The sequence below is a fragment of the Thunnus maccoyii genome, chromosome 7, assembly GCF_910596095.1.
Source record: "Thunnus maccoyii chromosome 7, fThuMac1.1, whole genome shotgun sequence".
Taxonomy (NCBI): domain Eukaryota; kingdom Metazoa; phylum Chordata; class Actinopteri; order Scombriformes; family Scombridae; genus Thunnus; species Thunnus maccoyii.
The window spans coordinates 10,217,928-10,235,114 of record NC_056539.1 but is presented as its reverse complement, the minus strand read 5'-3'; the positions used below and the strand labels follow the sequence as shown (position 1 = coordinate 10,235,114).

Sequence of the window (17,187 nt, the reverse complement as noted above, 5' to 3'; positions counted from 1 at the left end):
ATTTCTAACTAGTTAATTGAACTTTTTTGTGGAAAAAAAACATAAGATAAATTATTATTCAAAGCAGAGTATTTTTATATGTCTTAAAACATGTCTGGAGTGGATCTTTAACAATTTTTTTGTTAAACCCCTAATATTAAGTGAAAAAAGAGACAATTGTAAGAATCAGTCTTCAAGTGGACAGAAGTCACAAGTCCAAAATATTGGGTGGTACTAGAAAATTTTCAATATTTTTGGTTTTTGGGAGGACCCAAACATCAACCAGATAAACTAATTGTGCAGTAAATATTTTTATGCAGCCATCCATTTCAAAGACTACACATTTTAAAGTTATGAAAAAATATGGTTGTGCTTCATTCTTCCTTGGGTAGGGGTATCTCAACTTTTAGGGGCCTTAGTTCCTCTACTATAGTGTTCTAGTTTAAAGGACCAGTATGTAGGATTTAGTGGCATCTAGCGGTGAAGCTGCAGATTGCAACTAACTGAATACCCATCCCCCTTCTCTTCCAAGCATATAGGAGAGCCTACAGTGGCTGCGAAACTTGTGAAAAATTCTGGGCTACTGTAGAAACATGCACCTGTGGAAGAGGACCTGTTCCTGATGTAGATAATGGATGTATTATAACAGCTGGATAGGGCTCCCCCGCTCAGACTTGCCGCCAATTTTCCTCAGTGGTCACTTGTGGTATTGCAGCAAAAAATCCCCCTGTGACCCAAAAAGCATTTTCCCCATAGACCACCATTATAAAAGAGACGTCTGTAAAACTGTTGACAGAACACCTGGAACTTCAAATAAGGTCGATTATGACTCTTTGTATATTGAAATTTTGATCCATGGAGGTTTCATATTTCCTCAAGCTGAGAAAAGCGATTTAAAAATCTTATGACGTCATCACAATGTAAAGTCTATGGGCCAAGCAGGAACTCAGTGGGCGGGGCCAGCGGGAGAAACACCACTGCACATATTCAGTGAGCCGCACAATGTGAAAGCAAACCCTGGAGTTAGAAACTTTTCTGGCATATGCACCATGAATGTATTATACGAGCTGGATACCGGACTAAAAATGGCGCCCATTCAGTCCTATATGAATTGCTCAGCTGGTGCATACGCCAAAAAAAGTTTCTAGCTTTGAGGTTTGCTTCTGCATTGTGCGGACCGCTGAATATGCGCATTAGTGCTTCCCCCACTGGCCTCACCCGCGAGTTCTCACCTAGGCCATAGACTTTACATTGTGATGATGTCACAGATTTTTAAATCGCTTTTCTTGGCTCAAGGAAAGTTTAACCTCCATGGATCAAAAGTTCATAACAGAAAGAGTCATAATTGACATTATTTGCAGTTCAAGGTGTCCTGTCAGTTTTACAGATGTCTCTTTTACAATGGTGGTCTATGGAGAAAATGCTTTTAGGGTCGCAGGGGTATTTTTTGCTGCAATACCACAAGTGACCACTGGGAAAAATGGAGGGCTGAGTGGCGGAGCCCTATCCAGCTGTTATTATACATCCATGATATACACCAGCCGAGCAGTTCTACTGAATGGGCGCCACTTTCGGTCCAGTATCCAGCTCTTATAATACATCCATGATGTAGATATAAAGGGCTCGTTGTAAGGGAACGAAAACACAACTATTCTTATTTTCAGGTGATTGTACACTAATTCAAAACATATTGATGATTGATTATATTCCATTTCTGCCATCACAGCCCCCTGAATCTTACACACCGGTCCTTTAACATTGTAATACATTTAATGCTCGCAGCCCAATGCTGCCACCTGGCGGCGCTCTGGAGCACCTACAGGAGGGGGAAGTGTTTCGGAAGTGGACTCGGCAGGCCAGAGAAGGAGTCGAAGGAAAAGGGCGGAGGAAAGGGAGCTGCCGAGGGGATTGAGAAAATGACAAACCATTGGGGCTTTTAGCAGCGGGGCGAATTATTGTATGTAACTTAAATATTGCACCACTTTACCGACACTTGAAAGCTACTTTGTCCGCAGTGAACAGCATATTACCATAAGGTAAGTCAGCCTGGTCTTCAGCCAGTAAGTTAAACATAACAGACGACGTACAGTAGCTAGCTGGCTGCTGTGGCTAACCTACCCAGCAAGGTGTAACGGCGCTTTGCTAAGCAGCTAATAGCTCTAGTAGTTAGACAGGAGCGTATCGATGCAACGGTTTGATAAGACAAACAACGCTGGCATTATTATGGTGGAGAGCGTCAAAGCAAAGCCACCGTTTATAGATTTCAAGCGTTTTTTATGAGGTCATTGCTGGACAGCCGTTTTCTCATTGGTGTTGGGGGAAAAAAGGCAGCAACATCATGAAAGACCGATTGTGTTGACGAGGTGATTGCCTGCGTGGCCAGAGCTCAACGTTTTAGCCTCATAATGGCTAGTTTGTTCGTAATGTCAGTTTTTTTTTAACATGTTACGTCGGGCTTGGCAGCGCTGCCGTAACGTTGAATTAACGACAGCAGAGTCAGTTAACCGCCAACTGTCAGTTAAACGTGGCAGTTGTGTTAATTTAACTGGCGTGATTAACGTTAGGGGCTCATAACATGCAGAGACAGACACGAAATTGTTGACGAGCCCCATGTTTCAGCCCATTTTTTGTGAGTGTTTAGCTTCAGTAGGCAGGTGCACACTGACTATAGGTAATATCTGGTTTTCAGGGCATTTTCTCCTTTGCAAGGTTAGACTGTGAAGGCAGAGAGAGGGGGGGGGGGGGGGGCTGTGCTGGGTCCAACACCTCATCTGACCCCCCCTCTGCACCACAGCAGAACTCTACATGTCCATCATCCCCTCACTGGAGACAGGCAGTAATGCTATAAAGACAGACGCCTTCATTTACCTAAATCCAGCTTGGAGAAGGAAGGATATTATTACCTGAAACAGGAAAGTTTGAATGCTGCAAATGTGCAGCTAAAGACTTGTATAAAATGTTCCTGCAGCCAAAGTAAGCTTGCACACTGTACAAGTTATGTGTTGTTGGGTATTTTTGAATGTACACACACGGTTTGCACAGACCAGCCTGTGTCATCCTGATGTAGTTACACATGCAGGCTTCAGCTGTGCTGCAGTACTGGGTCATCGTCTGCCCTGAGGGGAAACAAGCAAGAGGGGCAGCAAATCAATCAGTTTTCTCTCTGCACATTATTGACAGTACATTTTTCATCTCTCTCTCTCTCTGTCTGTTCCCTCTCCTAGTTCTCTCCTTTCTCTGCCCCGCCTCCCAGCCCTCTCTTATTTCAGTTTGTCTTCCCTTCAGGTGACTGCTGTTTTGCTCAAATCATAACTCCGGGGGGGAGGACAGGCAGCCAAGCTCACGTCCTTCAAAAGAGTTTGTGTGACAGTGCGGGCGACCGGGAGTTGCAGGGGCCATGCATCAGGGGTGAGGGGGATTCGCTGCGGGGGACACACACAGCGTCAGGCGAGGGGGTCAGGATCGGTCGGTGTGGAGATGAAACTCAAACAGCGCATGGTGGTGCTGTGTGCCGTGCTCCTCCTCCTGGGCCTGGCGAAGATCTTCCTGCTGGATGGAGGTGAAGGGTCTGCAGCCAGCAGACGGGACCTCAGAGCGTTTCGCAAGGTCAGGGTGCAAGTGAACTGTTTAATTTTCAGCTTTGTTTAAAATATAAATATAAGAGCAACAGTGCTGTCATTGGGAAGACAAGAGTCCCACTGGTTGTAGCTAGTATAAAGTCATACTTGACAGTTTATATTGTATCATGACACAGTGTTGTTGTCACCAACCCCTAACAGATGGAAGCCGGCCTTTCTCTGTCGCGGGGAGCTCGCCTCACCCACACCCTCCAGTCTCCATGGGAGATAGCAAGCCAGTGGGTGGGCCCGAGAGAAGTGTACCCTGAGGAGACCCCAGAGCTGGCTGCTGTGCTCACCGCCCTCAGCTCTGCGAGGATTGAACGGGCAGATGTGGGCTACAAGGGCACGCAGCTCAAAGCCCTGCTGGTGCTGGATGGGGGACAAAAAGTCGTCTTCAAACCCAAGAGGTCAGATGTGTTAAAAATGGGCTGTATGCAGACAGATGCCAGAATTTGTAATTTATTCATGTGTTTTATACTTAGGTGATTCACATTTTTAATTTCTGTCCTTTACACTGTCACACAGATATAACAGAGACTACGTGGTTGAGGGAGAGCCATATGCAGGCTATGACAGACACAATGCAGAGGTGGCTGCTTTTCACCTAGATAGGTGAGTGAGCGTTGCTATTTGTAATGTCTGACATTAATTCTCATACTAGCTTTGATCTGTCCCTGCAGCAGAGCTATGAAAGTGTTGCGGTATCATGTACTGTCACACCATCCTCTCTGCAGGATCCTGGGGTTCAGGAGAGCACCTCTAGTAGTGGGAAGATACATCAACCTGCGCACAGAGATCAAACCTGTGGCCACAGACCAGCTGCTGAGCACATTCCTCATGCAGGGTGAGTATCTCTCCCCTCTGTCCTTCTCTCACACTTCTCAAATATGCGTCTTGTAAGAAGTGAGTGTTTTCAGACGTCACAGTTTGAGAGTGTGCTGTAATTGTATGAATGATTTCCCTTTCTTTTGACTCATCTGTCCGCTTTGCTTTCCCAGTCCAAAATAAGTTCTTACTGTCAATCACTCTTTACTCTCTGTCTCACTCATCCTCTCCTGTCTTTTTTCCGGCGTTCCCAAGCAGCACATCAGACCAGGATATGCCCTGTCAAGTCTTGTTTGGTGAGGGTGTGACAGTTGATACAGTATAATCATGTCAAGTCAAGGTTAGGCTTTTGACAAACAGGTTTGTCAGAGCCCTTTGCTGGAAAAGGATCATACAAGGAGAGTATTAAAACCATTGATAGATTTTAATACTCTTCTTGCATGGATTTTCTGTCTGTCATAGATAGAGCATGAATAGATGAAGGAGAGCATCCCAATCTCACTTTTTAGGCCATTTATGGGTAGTGTTGCTAATCAATAAGCAGGACTGCTTTATGACAAGACTGGATTAGACAATATTTATCTATAAACAGATACTCACTTGACTGTCCACAAATGTGCTATATTGTAGCATTTTTATTGTAATATAGAATTATATTACATGAGTTTACATTACATTATATTTAATGAAAGCTGCAATCCATGACCCTTTCATTCGATCCATTTGTTCAGCAAAGGTTGCAAATCACTAAGTGTAGGTGTTTCACATAATTGTTGTTGGTATGCATTGAAAATTGGTCTTAACTGACATGATTACATAGACAAAAAAATGATAGCACAACCAATACAGGATTTTTGAGGCTGATAGTGATTGATATTTGAGTGTAAAGAAATCGGATGGTACTCTCCTTGAGATGTAACACACCCGTCCCAACATTTCTCCCATTCCTTTAGTCATCTTTTGTCCACTGTGTCCAGAGCCTCTTGTGATTGCGATAGTGGTGAATCTTTCTCCTTTTCAATCCCAATTTTAGTTTCACAGAGCTGTATGCTGCCTAGTGGCAAATCCAACAACTACACCCTACTCCTGTGCTATCTTTGGCTTCCGGGAATTTTTGGGTCCCCCTTCATATATCAGCAATGAATTAATATCGGCTCCACAAGAAATATATTAATTTCCTGAAGTAATGAATTTGAAGGCCTTAGTTCTGTCAGTTGTACAGGTGTGACTTGTCAAACAAGATCACCATTTACTCAATAGATGAGTGTGTAAAGTATCTCAAACCACCGCAAAGTGCTTCACAGGTTTGATTCCAGCTGGAGGCCTCTGTCACAGATCGTACCCCTCTCTTGTTGTGTCCATACTGTCTGCTGTCAAATAAATGTAAAATATTGATGATTAAAAAAAATGTGCACCAGCAGTGTTTCACCGCAATCTTTGATCTTTAATAGTGTTGTAATGATATATGTCACCTTTGGATGACTTTTTCACAGTTTGTAAAGGTCAACATCTGACCCCTGTTTGTATTTGTTGCCTACGTTTTTCTGTCATGGGCTTGATGTGGTTTTCTCCTCTTCACATTGCATAATTTTTTTGGTGTGTGCTTGTGACTGATACACCAGCTGGTCGCACATATGTTATATGATCTTAAAGCTGTGACTAACCGCCAGTCAGTATTCAACTTGATTAATATCTGTCATGGTTTTTGGCACTTGTGCACTACAGCGTGAAAAACACCCACCATATTAGTTGCAAAGACACAAATGTGTCATTAAGTTCTCAGGAGGAGTCTTTAATAAAGAAACACTTAAAAGATTTGGTTCACTCGAAATACAAAAGACCTCTACCCCTAGAGTTTGGGTTTTTATTGGTCCAGGTTGTTTAATACCTGACAATGAGACTCTCACAACACTGAAAAGTGACATTTATACATTCAACAGGAACATGTTTTCCAGAAACTATCCCTGTCACTCGGGATTATCAACAGACCAAAGTGTCAACAATTCACTAGAACTACTTTCTACCGAAGAAGTAGTCCCTATGAGAACTCCATCAGCAAACAAGAACAGTGTTCACATTTACTAACACTGACTAATGGAGTAAATAAAAAAATATTCCAGTTCCTTTTGTTTTTTAATGTAACTGTTTATACCTGCATGCACACTTTTTTTCAGTGGTGCGGTACAAAACTTAAACTTTGTGCCATTAAAATTATGTTCTTGCAATTTACAGCAGTAACTTCAGTCTGCTGTCTACACTTGAAGCAGCTGAGGAATTAGTTTCTAGATTTCATATATATATATATATATATATAGTTACAATGTTGGATGTTCATGTCAAAAGTGGCCAAAGTGTCAAATAATGAAGTAAATCCCTGTAAGCAAAAAGGACCAGCCTCAGACTGCTCTGAATGCTCGGTTTCCAACGGTTTTTTCTAGTTTTAGCCTGAGCCGATGTTGGCTCATGGCAGTTTTCTTTATATGGTCATCTGCTCCATGCACAGCGCAAGTTCACTGCTCCACTCCACTAACATTATTGCATTTTTACATAGTTTTGAGGGTAGTCACGCCGAGCCATGACTCCATTACACAGCAGAGCAAAGTAAAATAAGTAGTTTACCTGTTGGAGGTGTGCTGGTTGTCTGCCGCTCTTCATCAAACATCATCATCATCACTGTGGCTGTTTCTACTTGTACTATCCCTCCCTGCATTATTTCCCACTGATCCGCTGAACACAGAGCTCCAAATATCTCCATATCTTGTTATTTCGACCGGTTTTAGGGCTGCTAACAAAGCTCTGCTAATTCAGTGAGGAACACATTTCACTTCCTGTAAATTCTTTACAATAAAAGTTTTCTGTTATTTAGTCATTTAAAAGCTTTTAATATAAACCGGTAAAGCAGGAAATGTTGGGTTTTCATTGGCGGTAATTTAACACAACTCTGATATGGCTGCCCCTTGGCAGGCTTCAGGAAAGCTGGCCAATCAGAACGGAGTGGCTCATCGAGAGGGGGGCCTTAAAGAGACATTAGCTAAGACTGCTTGTTAGAGACAGAGGCTGCATAAAGGGCCAGTATAAGATAGATAAGGAGTTTTTGAACTATGAATTATGCAAAGCTACTCTAGTGGAGTCCCAGAATAAAAATATAGAGCTGGAAATGAGCATAATAGGTCCCCTTTAACTGTTTTCAGGATTTATTTATAGTGTTGGTAACCTGGTGTTTCGATTGTTGGTCAAAAGGTGTCAGTATGCTCCAAGTGCCTGTCAGATGGTCGAACACAACTAAACTCGTGTCCCTTTCACGCAGTGATTGAACAGGTGTGTGAAGGTAGAAGGCAAGCAGGGTATGAGCTTCTCTGTCAAGTTCCCTTTTTTCATTCTTCACACAATTACACTCTCCAGCGCACAACACTAGAAGTGCCTTTGAGGAAAGATTGTCCGAAAGTGCGCTGTTATTCCCATATTTAAATGAACATCACAAACTAGTTTGTGTTAAGCCTGACTTGATCGACTAAACAGTCGTCCAGCAGTTGACATCACTTTGTATCACTATATTTTTAGGTTTTTTGGCATTTAATAGACTAAAAGATGTATTGATTATCACATTACATGAGGGCTTGAATTCTGGTCTCTGTTCATTTTAAGTTTCTTTTTTCTTCAGTAAGCTACCTTTTGCTTTGTTGGACATCTACCTGTGCGTATGTGTGAGTCTGTATGTGTGTTAAGACAACATCTGGATGTCCATGTGAGGCAGATGTATTGATGAATTGTGTGTGTCCTTATTAATGCTCTCTTTCTGTTCATCTTTTTTCTTCACTCATTTCAAATTCTGTTACTGATTCTTTTTTTTTTTCTCTCAGAGAATGTAGTAGGCAGCTTTGTACTGTACCTCCTTATAATGCCATGTTAGCCACTCTTTCATATCTCATCATCACTAAGGTGTCTTGTCAAGTGGATTTATTTTCATTGGCCATTTTCCTTCCTCCAGGTAATAATACATGCTTCTATGGAAAGTGTTATTACTGTCGGGAGAGTGAGCCAGCGTGTGCAGAGGGAGAGATGATGGAGGGATCGTTAACCCTATGGCTACCAGATGTCTGGCCATTGCAGAAACACAGGCACCCCTGGGGACGCACATACAGAGAGGGGAAACTAGCCAGGTGGGTGTGGAGTGTGAATCCATTGGTTTATTAGCGAGCGAGGGGAAATCTTAACTGAATTATTGTGTTTGATGTTCCTCTGAAGGAAATGGAAAGATTTCTGCTGATGCTGAGTATCAATAACCTTTCCACATTTGTGGTATTTTAGGTCAGATGATGTAAAGATAACACCCTGCACTTTCCTAATTTCAGAGAGTAATGACTCTCCACCTACTCTGCTCATGTTGAGAAACACTTCATGTGGTTGCTGGGTGGGAAGCTGGCTGAGGAAGGTATATGTGTGAGGGTGGTGTATTGAAGATAAGATATCTTATCATTTAATTGGGTTAAATGAAGCATTTCTTTCGAGCACATTCCTTCACATAATAAGCACCAAATTATAAAGTTCTTTCTCGGAAAGTACATGGAAATTATTTGGAGAAAAAAATTATTGATAATGCTTTATTTTATGGGTCCTGAGTAACAGCTATACTGAGTTAGCAGAGCAGTTTTCTGTGCAACATTTTTCCCCACAGAAATTGTACTGTGATCACATATGGCTAAGTCAGGGTATCATTCAAAAATTTTTGACACCGATACTGGTTCCTGAATGATACTTTTTTTAAAACCAATTTTATAAAATGTATAAAGCCAAAAGGTAGAACTTACAGTCTTCATTTTCAAAGAGTCCATCTGAGAGGATCCACTGTAACCAGTATATTCAGTCCATTATTTCTTTTCACTCACATAGTCCGTTTTTATTTCCACTTCACTTACTGCAGTCAGCAACATGAAAGGGTTGGAGTAGCTGTTACTTTTCCAGACAGGTTGTGTTTTTGACCGCAGAGTGTTTGCTAGTGGGTGCCATTTTAGCTTAGCTTCTTAGCCATGTGGGGAAATACAGGTACTTCTTTTGCTAATTGTCCAGGTTTATTTCATCGTTCTTTCACTGTATGCTCACCACTGCTGCTGTTTATCCTGAATGTGACAGGGTCCCTTCATGGTTGCCAATTACACCTGTGTGATGTACAAATGTAATCAAGACTCTCAAAATATAACACACGCACACACACACACACACACACACACACACACACGTGGGTGTAACATAGTGTTTTTCCTGCATGCCTCTACAATGTGTAACGTTAGACAGCCAGTTACCAGCATTATTAGATCTTGGTACAAGCATGCTGCATGCTTATTGGCTCACTGACACTGATGAGATTTACTCCTTAGGTATCAAAATTTGGTACTGAATGACAAGGTATTTTTCGATACTTGATAGTTTCAAAGCAATTCAGTCGGTGCCATAAAAGTATTGAAGTTTGGTATCCATCCCCAAATATGGCTTACCCAGAAAACATTGTTCCAGTACGTGTAAATGTTGTGGCTAACATATGTTAACAAGTAATTATTATTGCAGACAAATATTAATTTGCCAGTAAATTGAGCTAGCAGAGCGGGATTTCTACAATTGTCATGGATTGCATTATGTCTTGGGAATGCTAACTAATTTTTGGCTACCAAGATAATATGATTCTGAAACACAGACTACCAGAGTGTTACCTTACCATGTGCATACATGACTTTGTATGCGCTTGCATGCGATACTGAAGTCAAGTAGACTCAGTCTTCTTGTTTTTCGTTCACGCTCTTCTCCTGTTCCATACATCAGTCTCATTGATGGTCTCATTTTTCTGCTGCCGTCTTTGTCACCAAAATGAAATAGTGACTGATAGGTAAATATTTCACACAGAGGTGCTTTAGTGTAGATGCAGAGGGGCCATCACCACATTATATTAATATCATCAGAGAGAATTTGCCTTTAACCTGCAGTGCAGAACTTTTACATATAAATGAGCGTCCGTTACATTCAAGCCCTTGCTAAATGAGCTCACACAATGCTCATTAAGCCTTTTACAGCCAGATAAATCTCTCTGTATTTCACAGTATATCAGAGTTTTTAATCTGGTGTCGGGTTTGACATTCCCGCGCTGGTCGGATGAATGCATGAATGCAGACTTCTGCTGGCCGAGCAGCTGACTTCCAGTTAGCTCTCTGCTAACTTGAATAGGGATAAAATAATTTAATCGTGCGGCTTTTCTAGACTTTCCAAATGTTATTGGACCGAATGGATCAAATTCTGATAGTGAAAGGAGTCATTTCACGGGGGTTATGTAATGCTCAAAACAATTTACCCATCATTTTACAGCTGCAACAGTTGCAACGGAGTAGGTAACGGCGGAGCCTATGATGTAAGCACAACAGTGTTTTTGTAATTACTCTCACCGCCAGAAAGGGGAAATAAAAGTCCTGCACAACAGCTTTAATCATGACAATTCATATTCACTCTGTAGTCATGAAATATTAAGCAAAAGCTGACTTATCAGAATACCTGAAGAGTGAATTTGGGTCATCAGTATGAGTTTCATTTAAAAATCTGACACAGCTACTTGTGACTGAGGACAGTGCACCGTCTGAGTGAAAGCTGAATATGTGCACAGAGCAGCTGTGTAACAGGAAAAACCTGCACAGCTCAGCATTAATGGTACTGTCTACCGAGGTCTTCTAATGTCATCAGATTTTCAATGTGTGGAAAAGTAAGATTATGTGAAATTACAAAACCATACAAGATATAAATCTAGAATTAGTAATTTAGGTCACATTTTTACCTTTGCATAAAACAGGAGAAACACCGTAACCATCTGCAAGATTGTATCGCTCTGTGAATGGCAGCCGTGTGGTTGACAGAGCATTAAGTGAAAGTGAAAATTTATTTATTTTTAGGTGGGAGTACGATGAAAGCTACTGTGAGGCGGTGAAGAAAATGCCTCCATATGACGCAGGACCGAGGCTGCTTGATGTCATTGATACGGCCATATTTGATTATCTTATCGGAAACGCTGATCGTCATCACTACGAGAGTTTCCAGGATGATGGTGGTGCCAGCATGCTAATCCTATTAGACAATGCAAAGAGGTGAGTTAAAAGTTCAAAGTTCCTGTTTTGCTGTCAAATCTTTTTTGTGTCCTTTTGTTTGTTTGTCTGTTCAAGATAACTGAACATCATTCACCTTTTGAATCATTAATATTGAGCAGATTTTATTATCAGTGTTACAATAATAAACTAAAACACAAATATAAATAAATCAATAAATTAACAAAAACCAATGAAGGATAAAACACAGAAATTGTAATTAACAACATTTTTTTGACAGGTTTTGAATAACTGGATTAGGTTTTTCCATGAAATCAGAAATGGGAATTTGTCATGAATGATACATGACTTTTTCACATGAGACGCCAAGTAGCAACTCATTACACCACAGTGGTGCAGAAGGCTGATTCCTGTCTGTAACACTTACATGAAAAATATATCACGAACTGACTCACTGGAATATTCTGCACTTAATTCTATCAACATGTTTTTTGGCAGAGCAACAAAACAGCCTGATGATTTTGGAAGAATTGTCTGATATTTATTTTCAATTTCTGTTTGTTTTGGCACTTTCCGGCAAGCTCATCTTTTTCAAGAACTCAATTATCGCCACTGAAACTACTTTATAGTTGACTCATGTTGAACAGCCCCATCCATGTAGTGAGGACACTGAGCCGTTAATCCTTCTCTGAAGTTGTTTCGTTTTTCATGATCAAAGCCAACAGTGGAAACTTTTCCGTCTAGCTTGCGAACATTTTTCAAGAATTAATCACAGTTGGCAGAATGAGGTTCAGTGCAGAAATCAAGCAACTTCTCACTGGACATTATGGCTGTTTTTACAATTGAGCCACTGATAATACCATATATATATAATGAATGAGAAAAATAGCTAGTTAACAGTCATGGCTTCACATTATTTGTTTGAGCAGGCTATTTCTTGATATTTTGGCAAAAAATCAAGGATCCTTGACTGAGAGGATACTGGCTCTCAAGCAGCAGCAGATTCTCAGCCACTGCTTCCAAAAATGTGCCCACTTCCTTACTCCTGAGCAGAATCCAGTATGACAGAATATCAAAAAATAACTTCCAACCCAAAGAAACAACCCTACATAGAGGAAATCAAGTCATCAATGTTCCACCTCCCAGTTTTAAGCAATGTTTTTAACCACAAGTGTCCAGTCTATTAGAGATTTTCCAGCTGGGGGTTGCGGTTGTGGTTGCACTAGAGGAAGATTTGAAATGAGGTTACATAAATATGATACAGAACAAAACAAGGCTACATGTGACTACTGTTGGAAAATAGTTCAAGGAAGGAAGGAAATGTCAGCAATTTTTTCCGTCACTTATAACACAACCTACGTATACAACAAGACGAGTGCATGGCTAAGAAAGAAGTAACAACAGTAAATTTCACACTTGACCAGGGCAACGTTTCAGACCCAACATGATGTTTTCTAATGTCCCTCCTTAAATAAAACATACCGTAGATGGGATGAGACAACAGAAGCCCTTAAACACAGGGTCATATCTGTTTTTTTTCTTTTTTATTGAGCAGTACAAAAAACAGTAATACCACAGATTTCAGGTCATCTGATATCGCACAACCCTCATTTTCATGGTATATTTTAAAACCAAATAAACTCTTGTTAATGTGTAACTAAAATGTGGCTGCTTATATGATCTTCCACCTGATATCAGTCTGTTGTCTGTTTTCAGCAGTTTTAAAGCTTGCTGACTGGTTTATTTTTAATATTTTATTCTTTTGGATTATTTGTCCTCTTCATTTTAAACTGAACAACGTCTCAATACGAACGTCTGCTGGTTCACTTGACTTCTCTGAGTGGAGTATGTCATATGTGTTGCATTCAAAAGTGTTTTGGAGTGTGCGTGTTCACTACAGTGCCCTCAGATTGGGACTAATGCATTTTGATGGCCTCTCTAAACCGCAGTGCAGACAGGCTTTTTAATTGTGATTTCATTTCATGCTTTTTTTGATTTGTTTTCTGTGTGCAGCTTTGGAAATGCAGCTCTGGATGAACGAAGTATCCTCGCGCCACTCTATCAGTGCTGCATGTGAGTACTCAGAGAATCTCAAATCTTGATGATTCAATTTTGAGGCTTAATTTTTTATTGTAATATTTGAAAATGAATAAAAACATTTAATAATCTCTCTTGCTTTCTCCCTTTTCGTCAGGGTTCGTGTGTCTACGTGGAACAGGTTAAACCTGCTGAGAGGTGGAGCTCTGAGTTCAGCTATGCGACAGGCTCTGGCATTTGACCCTATTCACCCCGTCCTGGCTGAGCCACACCTCGCAGCCCTGGACAGGCGTCTGTCTGGCGTCATAGCAACTGTCAAACAGTGCATGGAGGCGCAGGGCCCTGACAACACTCTAATAGAGGACCGAATGAACCTTCCCCATCCCTAGAAACGAGGAAGAGGAGATAAGGGAGAAACAAAAAAAAGCCAGGACTTTACTTCCTGAGCCTGGAGAGGAGGAGAGGGACATGGAAGAATCAACTCTGGTCTTAAAGATGAAACACAAAGTGACTAAATGGATCAACTGGGTGGAACAAAGACTTTCTTCCTCCCTTGTCCTTTCCTTGTCACTCAGTGGTATGTGACAAGACTGGAGTAGTTCTCTAGAGGGAATCACTGGATTCAAAGTGTTGGAACAGTGTCACCTTCAACTATATAAACTTTCTCTCAGGACTGTTGTGCACTAAAGGACAGTGTCCGCTGTACGTGTAAGAACTCCTGCAACTACTACATGCTGTGATGACACTCCTGTCTCGTGCCAAATCCTCCATCCCTTTCCCAACTTTTCCTTAGGGGGCAACTAAGGAGGAAGGATGTCGCTCGGCAAGATGCAGACTCTGAAAAGAGCAGGAGGGAGCTGTACAGCCGTATTTCAGGCTGTTTGGAGCTTACAGTCCAAGAAACTGAAAAGCTGTGTGAAATGTCAGTTCATCTGAGATGAACCTGTTCCCTGTTGAATTCATTTAGAACTGAACACTTTTTTTTTTCTCCTTAAATTAAAATTTGACTTTAATTGGGAGAAAAAGAGAAATTAACCCAATCATTCCCACCAGTGTGTACATATTTAACTAAGTAGTAACATAGACTTATGAGATGAAAGAATATAAATTTGTGGATTATAATATTAAATAAACTGTGTGTGTGTGTGTGTGTGTGTGTGTGTGTGTGTGTGTGTGTGTGTGTGTGTGTGTGTGTGTGTGTGTGTGTGTGTGTGTGTGTGTAAGGAAGGGTGCCATACTGTGCCGTAAATAAGAAAGCTACTGACTTCACAGACTTGAACAGAGGGGGCAGAAGAGGTTGGGTGTGTGGGTTCATTTTCAGCATTAAACTATGATCTATTTAAATGTGGTTCTCTCTCAGTCATCTTTCCTCCGCTCGTTCACCACTTAAAAGCAGAGTCTGTCTAGAAATATGTGTTGGTGCCACTGGTGCTACTTTAAAAAGCCGTTTGGTTTGATGCGGTGCAGTGACTGTGTTGGCAGGGATTTTCACTTTGGTCTTAGTTTAGATGCTCTGATATGTATTTTAATCAGATTTAATCTGTAAAGCTTTACAGGTCATATCAGTAACAAACTGGTTATAGTTAACATTTAGTTTATAATAACTCCACTCTTTGTTTTCATTTGAGTTTGAATCACTTCTTGTGCCCTAAATTTAGCTGAAATTTACAACTCAAACTACAAACAACTGTGCCTGTTTGACTTTTTTACTTGTTGCCATTACCTGAGATTATCTTGAACTAATCGTGTGCTTTGCAGTGTCTGAAACGGATACAGGTGAGAAGCCGGTGCAGTTTACACTTCACGACAAAATATTATGTCCTCTTTGTTGTTTTTTCCCCCCTCACAGACTTTAATGTTTGAAGTGGGGGGTGATTTGTGACTTGTGGTTTTGCACACCTGTCAGCCTCTGTCTTACGTGCGAGTTGGTTTGTAACACTGAGCGGTCTTAAAATGTGATCCTCTGATGCTTGATGAGCAGCTGACTGTAACTGCAGTCAGTTACAGTCAGAAGTTGCACACAGGCATAAAACGTCTGAATTAGAACTGAGAGAACGATTTTTGCCACCTCTTGCACATCATGTAGTCACTCAAGGTTACAGGGGTTTGAGAAAGGATGTGTGTGGGTTGTTGATGATTAACCTGATACTTTTCTTCCATAAACTCAAACTTTCCTCATCAATTTGCCCTCAATGTTTGTCTGTCAGCTGAAATTCAAATACTGAAACTGATAACTCCTTAAATCAATATTTGATCTTATATTTGTGCCCTGTAAACCGATATATTCTAAGTGTTGTTACAGTACTTCTTCTATGGATTTCCCCATGTAAACATGTACTTCAGTTACAGATCATCTCTCACCACAGGAGCTTCCTTATCACTTGACATTTACTTCATTTTCCTCGTTAACCCTGACAGTAGAGGTATCACGGCTATCAAGTGTAAATTCTCAGTCCTCATAGCCTGCTCTCAGTGAGTTTTGTTGTTTTGCTACACCCACAGAGGGAAACGTAATTGTGAAACCATGTGGCAGGTCCCCCCTTTCCCACATGCAGATGTTCTCTCTCAGCTGCCTGCTCGTCTTGCTGTCACAACCAGCCTCTCTGTGTTTATGTGTGCAAGCAACCAGATGATGTAGGACACCTGTTTCGTTTATACTAAGCAGGTGTTTTACTTGGGACACGCACCAAAACATTGAAACTCTGATGAAAACCACAGTTTTTTTTTTTTTTTTTTATCATGTTAGGGCTTGTCAGGTCATGTCACAGGAAATATAGATTGTGCTTCCCCACGGGGACCACATTGAGTCTCCTGATGTCGTCCATGTTGTGTTGACACTTATTGGCCATGTTTTGTCTCTGAAGCTGCCATTATTCCTAACAATATTCAGGCTTTATCACTTCTCATTGACTTTTTCTACCCATTTCTTTGGTCTCTGAGTGATATTTTTTGCTTGTTGTTTCCTCAATTTGTGTGCCCCTGAGGTTGGAAGCAGTGAAAGTATTGTGGATAATAATCCCCTAAAATACTGTTAACCTATGACTACGTAGCGCAGACACTAGATGTCCCCCTAGGATAATTTATGTATGTTGTGAATATCCTCTTGTAAGGGCAAAGTGCCGTGAAGCATTACAAAGTCACTGCAAACTCACTACTGAATATGACGCACTGCAGAAGTCCCAACGCAACTGTTATAGGAATTTCTGTGTGTGTGTGTGTAGGAGATAGAGATAAAGCCATAAAGTGTGACATAATGAGTGTTGACCCAATACAAATACCACAGTCAGACAAACACTCTTTAAAGTGAGGTAATGAGACTAATGTCTCCAGATAAGAGAGCTACTGGGGGAATTTCGCAATGGTTTGGGCTTCCAGAAATCATCGGATTTTGTTGGAAAATAAAACCGTTTTGAAAATATGACTTGCCAAAAAATAGTCTTCCTTTGACTCAGTTTAACGCACGTTAAAAAGGGACGATGGTGCAAAATGCACAAATGTCTTAAAGCACCTTCATTTTAAAGGGGAACTACACAAATAAAACACAAGCAACACACTGATGTAGGGCTAGTTCACCAACCCTGCAAGATGGGCAACTGGCCCCAGACCCTCAGGGCCCCCGAAAGCCCCAAGTTCATCACATGGTTATTAGT

The 17,187-nt window shown here is 41.1% G+C and overlaps 1 protein-coding gene across 4 annotated transcripts; it reads left to right on the top strand.

Annotated features, from left to right (window-relative positions):
• The first annotated feature begins 1,772 nt into the window (after positions 1 to 1,772).
• fam20b (FAM20B glycosaminoglycan xylosylkinase) lies at positions 1,773 to 16,955 on the top strand. 4 transcript variants are annotated; one of them, XM_042417474.1, is made up of 9 exons: positions 1,773 to 2,015; positions 3,265 to 3,585; positions 3,759 to 4,006; positions 4,125 to 4,211; positions 4,334 to 4,443; positions 8,413 to 8,584; positions 11,351 to 11,542; positions 13,514 to 13,573; positions 13,695 to 16,955. In XM_042417474.1, the coding sequence occupies exons 2-9, from the start codon at positions 3,457 to 3,459 to the stop codon at positions 13,924 to 13,926; spliced, it is 1,230 nt and encodes a 409-aa protein (XP_042273408.1). In that variant the 5' UTR covers positions 1,773 to 2,015; positions 3,265 to 3,456; the 3' UTR covers positions 13,927 to 16,955. The 4 variants fall into 4 exon arrangements, with proteins under 4 accessions (XP_042273408.1, XP_042273409.1, XP_042273411.1 ...); XM_042417475.1 differs by having other exon boundaries at positions 3,204 to 3,585; XM_042417477.1 differs by lacking the exon at positions 1,773 to 2,015 and adding an exon at positions 2,026 to 2,342.
• The last annotated feature ends 232 nt before the right edge of the window (positions 16,956 to 17,187 follow it).

Bases quoted from the DNA above. Each gene is read 5' to 3' on its own strand.
- fam20b (XM_042417474.1), top strand. From the start codon at position 3,457: ATGAAACTCAAACAGCGCATGGTGGTGCTGTGTGCCGTGCTCCTCCTC. The intron at 4,444-8,412 runs GTGAGTATCTCT...TCCTTCCTCCAG, and splicing joins GAGCACATTCCTCATGCAGG to GTAATAATACATGCTTCTAT. The intron at 8,585-11,350 runs GTGGGTGTGGAG...ATTTATTTTTAG, and splicing joins AGAGAGGGGAAACTAGCCAG to GTGGGAGTACGATGAAAGCT.